At 54.0% G+C, this 9957-nt stretch overlaps 1 protein-coding gene across 5 annotated transcripts; it reads right to left on the bottom strand.

Annotated features, from left to right (window-relative positions):
- Nucleotides 1–946: 946 nt before the first annotated feature.
- Nucleotides 947–6473, bottom strand: LOC117887204 (zinc finger protein 239-like). 5 transcript variants are annotated; one of them, XM_034789556.1, is made up of 5 exons: nt 5865–6473; nt 4585–4673; nt 3349–3462; nt 2227–2976; nt 947–2126 (listed from the first exon to the last, which is right to left on the bottom strand). In XM_034789556.1, the coding sequence occupies exons 4-5, from the start codon at nt 2960–2962 to the stop codon at nt 2008–2010; spliced, it is 855 nt and encodes a 284-aa protein (XP_034645447.1). In that variant the 5' UTR covers nt 2963–2976; nt 3349–3462; nt 4585–4673; nt 5865–6473; the 3' UTR covers nt 947–2007. The 5 variants fall into 5 exon arrangements, with proteins under 5 accessions (XP_034645447.1, XP_034645450.1, XP_034645448.1 ...); XM_034789559.1 differs by having other exon boundaries at nt 2227–2973; XM_034789557.1 differs by lacking the exon at nt 4585–4673.
- Nucleotides 6474–9957: the final 3484 nt, after the last annotated feature.

Raw genomic sequence — 9957 nt, 5'->3', positions numbered from 1 at the left:
GGGCTCTGGAGTGGGGCCAGGGATGAGGGGCTATGGGCTGGGACAGAGGATGGGGTGCAGGGGTGCAGGCTCTGGGGTGGGTCCGGGTATGAGGGGTTTGAGGTGCAGGAAGGTGCTCAGGGGCTACAGCGGGGAGAGAGGACTCCCCCCAGCGCTCTCTCCCCAGAGCAGCACCTGGACTTGGGGGGAGAGGCACCTCTCCCCGCCGTGGCAGCTCAGGGGCTAGGGCTACAGGATAGGCGCCCCTCCCCTGACCCCAGGTCCAGCCCTGGGGAGGGCTGCCCCGGCCGTGCCTGCATCTGGGCCGAACCACTCCAGTCACACCTGGGGCTGGACCAGGCTGCACCTGTTGTGGCTGGGTCCGGGCCGCTCCAGCCGCAGAGTTGGGGCCAGGAGAGTTGGGGGGCCGGGCTTGGTGGGGGCTGAGGGAGGGGCGCCCCTCCCCCAGCTGTGGCAGGTCCCTGGGCGGGTTCCCTGAGCGCCTGCATAGCACTAAATAGGCTGCTGCACAGCCACGCAGCTTACAGGGAACTTAGCTTGTCAGCCCGAGCCTGAAATTAACAACAGAATGTGACTGTAAATCAATTCACAGGCTACAGCATGGAGAATTACAGGTTGCTACCCTGTTCCACTGCCCTCTTCACCTATTGCAAACAAACAAACCAACTACTTAGATGGGAATGTTTGATACTTTACACCATTCCTGGCTTCTGGCTCGCCAAAACTCAAATATGCTCCCTTAGCTCCAGCAGCCAGCTCACTGTGCTTCCTAGTTCCAGCAGCCCCAACCATTCAATCCTCAGTTTCCTGCACAAAACCGTCCTCCTGGTCCCTCAATATTTCATCCCCCAGAACCCAGTGCCCTGAAGGATTTGGGGAGGGAAGGAGTTCCAGCCTTCAAAGACACTCCTGTTCCAGGGAACAGCTCCAGATAAGTGGGGATGAGGGGTGGGGACAGGTGTCTAGATGGAAGGTGGGGTCTGCCCTAAGTGTCCTTCTCTTTATCTCCATGGAACAGGGATCACATCTGGGAAGGGAAGGGAGAGGGGGGAACTTCAGCCAGCAGAGGTAGTGTCTTGAGGAGTTTCTGTCTCTCCCTTCCCCCACCTGTGGCCCATCAGTTCAGCAGCCAAGGCTGCAGCAGGGAGATGGGACTGATCAGGACTTCTCCTCCACTGCTTGGGGTTTGCTTAGACCAGGCAGAGCCAGAGGGTCAATGACCAGCTGATGCTCAGCTGCTGCTGTATCCTCACCGTAGCGATGGGCAGGTGGATCCTTGGGAGCCAAATGCCACTGCTGTGTGTGGGAATTAGGAAATGAAGTTTTTACTATGGCCAGCCCCAGTCAGGGCACTGAGAAAATTTTCCTCCAGTATGGAGGAGTCTCTGGTGTCCAATATGGTGTTAGCTCCACTTGGAGCGTTTTCCACACTGAGGATATCTGAGGGGGCTCTTCCCTGTGTGCATTTACTGATGCTTGATACTATGGGAGCAACCAATTGAAGCTTTCCCCATATTTGAAGTCTCTCTGTTATATGGATCACTCATGGCCGATCATGGTGGCGGTCCGGGTCTTCGGCGGCACTTCGGCGGCGGGCCCTTCAGTCACTCTGGGTCTTCAGCAGCTGGTCCTTCAGCGCTGCAGACTCGGAGCGCCACCCGGTGAGTACAAGCACCGCAGCGGGTGGTGCCTTTTTTTATGTCTGCTCCCCCACTTTGCCCCAAGCCCCCTGAATCCTCTGGGCGGCCCTGTATAGGGTATTTCCTCCGTGTGGTTCCTGCAGTATCTAGTGAGGTATGAGCTGTGGCTAAAGCTTTTCCTACAGTCCAAGCACTTATGGGGTCTCTCTCCAGTGTGGGTTGTCTGATGTGTAACAAGGGTTGATTTCTGAATGAAACATTTCCTACATTAACATGGTTTCAGAGTAGCAGCCGTGTTAGTCTGTATCCGCAAAAAGATCAATTTGTTAGTCTCTAAGGTGCCACACGTACTCCTGTTCTTTTCACATTAACATGGTCTTTCTCCTGTGTGGATTCTCCAATGTCTAGTAAGGTTTGATTTGTGGCTGAAATTTTTCCCACAGTCCAAGCATCTATAGGGCTTCTCTGCTGTGTGTATTCTCTGATGTCTAATAAGATTTGATTTATGGCTGAAGTTTTTCCTACAGTCCAAGCATATATAGGGCTTCTCTGCTGTGTGTATTCTCTGCTGTGTGTATTCTCTGATGTGCAATAAGGCCTGAATTGTGAGCAAAACTTTTCCCACAGTCCAGGCATTTATAGGGTTTCTCTCCTGTGTGGATTCTCTGGTGTGCATTAAGGGCTGATTTCAAACTGAATCTTTTCCCACACTCAAGACATTTATAGGGTCTTTCTCCTGTGTGGATTCTCCCATGTTTAGTATGGGATGAATTTTCAATAAATCTTTTTCCACACTCAAGGCATTTATAGGGTCTCTCTCCTGTGTGCAGTCTCTGGTGTGTAATAAGGTATGACCTCTGACTAAATCTTTTCTCACACTCAAGGCATTTATAGGGTCGCTCTCCTGTGTGCACTCTCTGGTGCGTAATAAGGTATGACTTCTCACTGAAGCTTTTCCCACAGTCCAGGCACTTATAGGATTTTTCTCCTGTGTGGGTTCTCCAATGTGTAAGAAGGTTTGTACTCCAACTGAACCTTTTCCCACAGTCAAGGCATTTGTAGGGTTTCTCTTCCTTGTGATTTGTCTGCTGGGCTGTGGTTTTCTTGGGATTTGTGCATCCTCCCCCATATTGAATGGATTCATCCACTTTCTTCCTTGGATGGTTTCCCAGGTGCCTCTCTGACCTGTGACGATTTCCCCAGGCTTTCCCCTGTTCCAAGCACTGGGAAAAAATCCCTTCAGCTCTTCTCAAAAACCTCCCCTGTGGTTCCACTTTCCCAGGAACTTCCTGCTGTTGATTCTCCTCATTGTTCTCACTCATTGTCCTATCACCTGCTGGGGGAGAGAGAGAATCCAGGCAGGAGTTAGTGCCTGTGCCAGGGAGAAAGGACAGAAACAGGACTAGCATTGACAGAAAACACAACACAATAACTGTTGGGGAGACTGAGAAATTGGATTCTGCCTCCACATCCCATCCAAACATTCACAGGGAAGGAAAGTCAGGGAGGAAATTCCTGACAGCAAACAGGATGGGTGGGAAGCCATGACTGATATCTGCCATGATGATATGACGCCTGCTGGCTGCAGCCCTGACCTGGGTGGGATGGGGCAGAACTGAGGGCTCTCACTCATGGCACATTTTTGGAAGTCCCAGTTTTTTCCTTCGCTCACCAGATGGTTTCTGTTTTAGTTTCCCTGATTCCTCACCTGTGCAGGTGCCTCACAGGATCTCCATTTCTTTGGCGGTCTGGAGATCTGGGACCAATGGCTCTTCCCCTCTTTCCAGCCTAGTGATCAGGGCAGGTTTGGGAATGGGGAATCCTGTGCAGGGGGTGAAATCAGGCAAGGTCAGGGCGCATGGAGTCCTGGTAGAATATTTGTCACAAGGAACATTCCCTGAGTTAAACCTGATCCTACATGGGACTCTGGTAACTCAGACCCCTGGGGAGCAACAGACCTCTAGGGGGGTGTTGTCACGCCCTCATTAGGAGTTTTAATGATCTGTGTGGTCTGTGGGACTTCCTGACACACACACAGATCTGGCGTTAAACTCATGCCTATTTCCAAGCCAGTGAAGGGGGTGCAGGAGTCAGGGCTGGGGGTGCAGGGTCTGTGAGGGAGTTAGGGTGCAGGAGCAGGCTGGGGGTTGGGGTGCAGGGTCTGGCCAGGAGTTAGGATGCAGCAGGGGACTCAGGGTTGGGGTAGGGGTCATGGGGGTGTTCCCAGATCCCTGCTCTACCCCAGCCCCCTGCCCTGAGTGGTTCACGGAAGGGAGTTGGGGGGGTATGTGTTGGGGGAGTGTGGGGGCCCCGCCTTTGCTCCGCCCTGCCCCGATTCCACCCCATTCCCAAAGGCCCTGCCCCCACCACTTCTCCACCTCCTTCCCTAAGCACACTGCGGCCCTGCTTTTCCCCCTCCCTTCCGGAGCGACCTGAGTCCGGCAAACAGCTGTTTGGCGGCAGGGCGCTGGTAGGGAGGGGCAGGAACGCGGCACGCTTCGGGGAGAAGGGGGGAGCTTGGCTGCCGGTGGGTGAGGAGCCTGCAGCAGGAGCCGGCAGGACCAAGCTTCTGCCCCCACAGCTGCCCAGCTGTGGAGCCCCCTGTCGTTGCGGGGCCCCATGCCAGGGCACCCTGTGTTTTACTGTAAATCCACCTCTGGGAGAGGGACAGGAATCCCAGCACCTTCCCTTTGTATCTCACTGCAGTCTCTGACCAGTGGGTTCAGGCACCAGCAGTGAGAATCTGGTCAGTTTTCCCAGCCCTGCCCTGAGAACGAACGCACGCACGCACGCACGCACACACACAGCTGTTCACAAAATCAGGCCCAGGTTGAACATGTCCCAGCAGGTTTATCACACCCTGACCCCTCCCTGTCTCATCCTGCGTATTTCCTGCCCCTCCTGCTCTACAACAGTCCCCTACAGCTCCTTGAAAATCCCCTACCTGAGCTGGATCCACCACATCTAGGTCCCTACTCTGTCTCCTGGGAAGATGGGAGGATCTGGAGCAAAATGTGGATGTGGTTCTGCAGCCTGTCAGGGTGAGGAGGGTGGTTGGGAAGGTTTCTGAATTAGTGTTAGTCCATTTCACACCCCGATATCCCCCCAGGCTCTTTTCCTGCAGACAGACACTCTAGACTCTGCTATGCTGGGAAAACCCTCAGCCACTTAGACTTGGCCCCAGCCACCAGGGCTGAACCTACTAGGGCACTTTTAAACCCTCCCAGTAACAAAGTCTTGGAGCCAAACGCTAGAAGAGAGCGGAACCAAAGGAGCCACTTTGGGGGATCCCCCCTGACATTGTCCCTGAGGGCAGCAGATTCCCCCAGCAGTGCAAGGACTAGGTAGAGGCAGGAACTGGCTTTTCCTCTCGCTGCTCCTCACCTTGTCCCAGGAAAGTCAGTCTGCCCCAGGATGCTGCAGTGAATGGATCTGGGCAGGTCTGGGAACTGGGAACCTCTCTCCCTACTTCTTGCTCCTGCTGCCTCTTCCAGTCTCACCCTTCCCCTTTCGGTCTCCTTCCCTCTCCCCTCTGCCTGGGAGAGCTGGTGACTGTCCTGTTCCCATGGGCATTTGCTCTCCAGTGTGAGCCTGGCTATGTCAATGAGGGCAGCAGCTTTGGGACCTGCAGGCACACAGGGAGCCCCTTCCCCTCTGGTACAAACTCACCAGCTGATCCCTGAAAGGGGCCCTTTGTGCAGAGTCATTTTTCTGCCTGGCCCCAGCCCTTTCACTCAGATCTCTCCCCGTCACCTGGAGGCTCCAGCTCAGGAGCTGATTTAACCAGAGCCTGGGGCTGCCCCAGGCATTGGTGTAGCCAGGGTCTAAGTGTAGGGGGAGCAAACATAAAAAAGGCGCCCCCTTGGCTCCTCCTCTGGCCATGCCCTCCCCTTGGCTTCTCCTGTTTCCCCCCCCCCCAGATTAACCCCGGGGCCCGGCTCAGGACTCCTGCGGGCTTCCCGGGGGTGCAGATACCCCCGTCCCCCCACGGTCCCGGGAGAGTCTCTCCTGCCCAGCCCGCTCTGCAGGTGTCCCCCGCCAGGCTGCGCCGCCCGGCCCCACCCACAGGGTCCCGTCCCCCCTGCCCCAGGCTCCAGGCTCCTGCACCGCACCGGGCCCGCCCCGTCCAGACAGCGCGGCCTGCACCCCTGCCCTGCAGGCCTGGCCCCAGGAAGCCCCTCACCCAGACCCCCCAGTGCAGGGCACCGGACCCCCGCCGCTCACCTTCCGTTCTGCACTGCCCCCTGTCCCTGTCCGATCCCGGCCCCGCGCCGTGGGCAGATCCCAGCTCTGGCTCAGGGCGGGGAGCACTTGGCCGCCGAGCCCTGAGCCGCTGCAGGAGGTGGCTGCACCTGCGGCGATGTTGGGGCCGCACTGAGCGTGGGGCGCAATGGCCAAGGAGCCGGCCCCCTCGCTCCTCTGACCGCACCTGCTGCCCCCCTCCCCATGGCTCCTCCGGCAATGCTGCCTCCAGCACCGGCCCGGCAAGCGCCGCTTTTGGGAAATGTGCTGAGGGGAAGCGGCTACTTCCCCTGCACCCCGCTAGCTATGTTACTGGCCCCAGGGTCCTGGTTCCAGCCACCGGGGAACATCCCCATCTGGGCTGGGCACAGAGGGGGCTTTAATGAAGGTCTCTCCCAGAACAGACCCTGCTAGGGAGCAGCAGCTGCTCAGTCTGGGCTCCCAGATCATGATGCAGGAGGCAACATCTGACCCAGGAAGCTCAACTAACTCTAAGGCTCTAATAATATGAGCAGAGACTAACACCAGCCTCCTCTGCCTGAGGCCTTGGCTACACTGGCGCTATACAGCACTGCTACTTGCTGCGCTCAGGGGTGTGAAAACGCCCCCCCCCCCCCCCCCGAGCGCAGCGAGTGCAGCGCTGTAACGCGCCAGTGTAATCAGCGCCTGCAGCGCTGCACGCTCGCTCACAGCGCTGCACCCCTTGGACAGGTGAAGTACATACGGCGCGACTACACTCGCGCTTCACAGCGCTGCCACGGCAGCGCTGTGAATTCCCAAGTGTAGCCAAGGCCTTAGCAATAACCAGAGACTCCCCTCAGTTTATGACTGAGCCTCCCTGGGCTGCCCTGGCAGCCCCCAAGGACAGTTCAGCAGATGCAGATTCCATTTATCTAGCTAGACTCACACCAGAACTGAACCAGAACCAGACAACAAGTTTGAACCAGTATTTTTAACTGAGCTAAAACCAGACTTGAACCATAATTTTTCTCTTACTCAGTGAACCTGAATCTGAATTGAACTGGAAAAAATGGTTACCAGTCACAATGAAGCTTCAGCAATTTTTAAACTCAGTATTTGATAAAATAAAATCTACTCTACTCTAATCTCACTTTCATTATAAAACAAGACAAGAGAATAACACCCAGGCATGTTATTGCTATCACAACAGCCTGCCCCAGTAGAAGGAGAAGAGAAGGGGGCAGCCCACAGGAGATGGGGAGGAGGTGGGAGAGAAGAAGTGGGGGGCTCTCTGGCCCCAGAAGTTAACAATAACTCTCCAAGCCTATGGAAAAAGGCAATGGCTGCCCAATTCTTCTCCCCCTTAGACAGGCCTCAGTCCATCCATCCCCACCCCCTGGAGCAGCTCCTCCCTCCTCTTGCCCCACCTGACTCAGTCCCTAGGTCCCAATCCAATTCAGTTCCCCGCTGAAGCAAGCCACAGAGCCCACTCCCAACCCCTCACCCCCTTTTGGGGCATGGCCTGGTAACTGAAGCATTTTCAGGTATCTTGAATCAAAACCAAGCACACCAAATGCCACTGAACCTGAACCAAACCAAACCTCAATTCCACGCCTTGTCGGCTATGTCTAAAAGAGGTTTGACACTGAATCCTGTGCAGAAATCAGACCAGCACCCCATTCTGCCCCATCAACCCAGGAGTCAGACCCCTCAGATAATGAGATTGTCTTTAAACAAAAAGTATTAAACTGGGCGGGGGGTATTTGCCTTGTAAATTCTTAGCCCTGCAAGAGAAATCTCCTGTGTCAACCACAATGCCTGTTTGACCATTTCTAGGGGGAAAAGATTCCCCACTGGATGTTGGGTGGGGCAGCCCCTCTCCCTGTCCTACCCCATAGGCTGGGGGAGCTGCTATATTGTATCTCTCACCACTCCCCTCCCTTCCCCAACCCTCTGGCTCCCCCTTCCCCAGTCAGTCTCCCCTTGCTCTTATAGTTTCCTTCCAGCCTCCCCACATCCCCCCTTTCCTTCACAGCATCCCCCCTCTCTCCCATTTCCCTCTATTCCAGCCTCCTCCCCCTCAGCCAGGGCCTGGCTCTGTCCCTTCCCTGAGGCCCCGTCCCCACTCTGCCTCTCTCTGCTCCTCCTTCCTTGTGGCTTGGTCTAGCACCTGACTCCACCCACTCACTCAAAGTGACACAGGAGGTTCCCCTCCTCAGGGTAGGAAAGGTTGCCTACTGGTTAAAGCACAGGCCTGGGGCTCAGGTGTTCTGATTCTCTGCTCTGCCACAGACTCTCTGTTTAAGCCTTGGCTAAACTTGAGAGTTACAGCGCACTAAAGCCGCCCCCAGCGCCGTAACTCACTCCCCGTCCACACTGGCAAGGCACTTACAGCGCTGTATCTCCATGGCTACAGCGCTGCAGGTACTCCACCTCCCCAAAAGGATTAACAGCTGGTGCGGAGTGGCTGAGACGCTGGTGCTCCAGTGTAAATGGGGAGTAACCTTATTACGCAGTGATTGACCTCCAGAAACTCCCCATAATCCTTTTAAGTGAAGGTTCCTCTCCTTGTTTTGTTGTGATGCCTTTCTTTGTTTTGTTGTGAACTCCGGGGGCTCCGGGAGCTGCTCATCAAAAAAACAAACACAGCTACTGTTTGCTGTGAATGAGTAGAGGCAGGCAGGGGGGCTCCCTTTGGAACGCCCACAGCTAATGTTTGCTTGAAGAGAGAGGCGGGGGGGGGGGGTCCGTTTTGGCGAGAGGCTGCTTATCTGGTCTGTGAGAAAAAACAAACAGCTGCTGTTTGCTTTCAGTGAGTGAGAGAGGGGTGGAGGAGGGAGGGGGGTCAGAACTTGCAAAGCAGGGTGCTGACACAATGTCGGCACTCCAAAAACCCACTCTCTCTCCCCCCCACCCCCGCGCTCCCTATCACACTCCACTCCACCCCACCCTACCCCTTTTAAAAAGCACATTGTAGCCACTTGAACACTGGGATAGCTGCCCATAATGCACCACTCCCAATGCCGCTGCAAATGCTGCAAATGTGGCCACAACAGTGCGCTGTCAGCTGTCAGTGTGGACAGACTGCAGCGCTTTCTCTACTCAGCTGTACGAAGACAGATTTAACTCACAGCACTGTACAGCTGCAAGTGTAGCCAAGGCCTCAGTCTCAGGAAAGTCACATCATCTCTTGGTGCCCTAGATCTCCCCCTTCCAAATGGGGTTAATGTTTCCCTGCCTCCTAGGCTAAATCCATTCATGCCTGTGTGATGGAGGTATCAAGGTTTTAACATTCACAGCATCCCCTGGCAATGAGTTCCACGGGCTGACTATTGTGGGAAGAAATACTTCCTTTTGTTTGTTTTCTATCAACTCTAAGACGCCTGAGGATGTATTTTCAGTAGATACAAATGTTATCATCTTTTTTCCAATGGCAGTGTGCTTTCTTTTCCTATTAAGTTACTCAGCAATTAGAAATAAAGTCTTAAAAACATTATAATCTATTTATACAATGCATTTGATATTTCTCCAGCACAAATGAAAACACACTCCAGTTCAAGATATTAAAGGTATAAAGATTCAAAACATAAAAACAAATTTAAAAATTGAACTTGCATTTACACATGACTGATCTAAAAGCCTGTTTTAGCTCTGGAAACAGTTCAGTTTTACAATGTAATAAGAAATCCTGAGTATGCATCTACAGTGACTGAATTGAACGATTCTTAACTGGTCTTAATGAAAATACAATATGACACTATACGTCTTAAATGTTAAGAAAATTTGCCCTCTAGACAATGTCATTTTCAAGGGCATACTCAAATGTTAAGGAAGTTACTAAAGAGACCTGTTCTAAGGCTGTAACAACCAGGTAGAATTAAGAGCACTCCGGGAGGGATTTTTTTTTTTTTTTTTAATTATCAAAAGTTCCCAGGATCCATTTGTGACGGGTTGGATCACAGAAACCCCCTTGGGAGCTGCCACCTGATGTGCAAAGACTACCTCTGCTCCTGTTTCCCCTGCCAGCTCAGGACTCCAGCACCCTGTCTTGATGAGCCAGACACTCCTGTCTGCTCCAACACAGACCCAGGGTCTGAATCACTTGCCCCAAAGC

This window comes from Trachemys scripta, chromosome 14 (assembly GCF_013100865.1).
Source record: "Trachemys scripta elegans isolate TJP31775 chromosome 14, CAS_Tse_1.0, whole genome shotgun sequence".
Classification (NCBI taxonomy): domain Eukaryota; kingdom Metazoa; phylum Chordata; order Testudines; family Emydidae; genus Trachemys; species Trachemys scripta.
The sequence above is the reverse complement of the archived record's forward strand: the minus strand, read 5'-3'. Positions and strand labels throughout refer to the sequence as shown.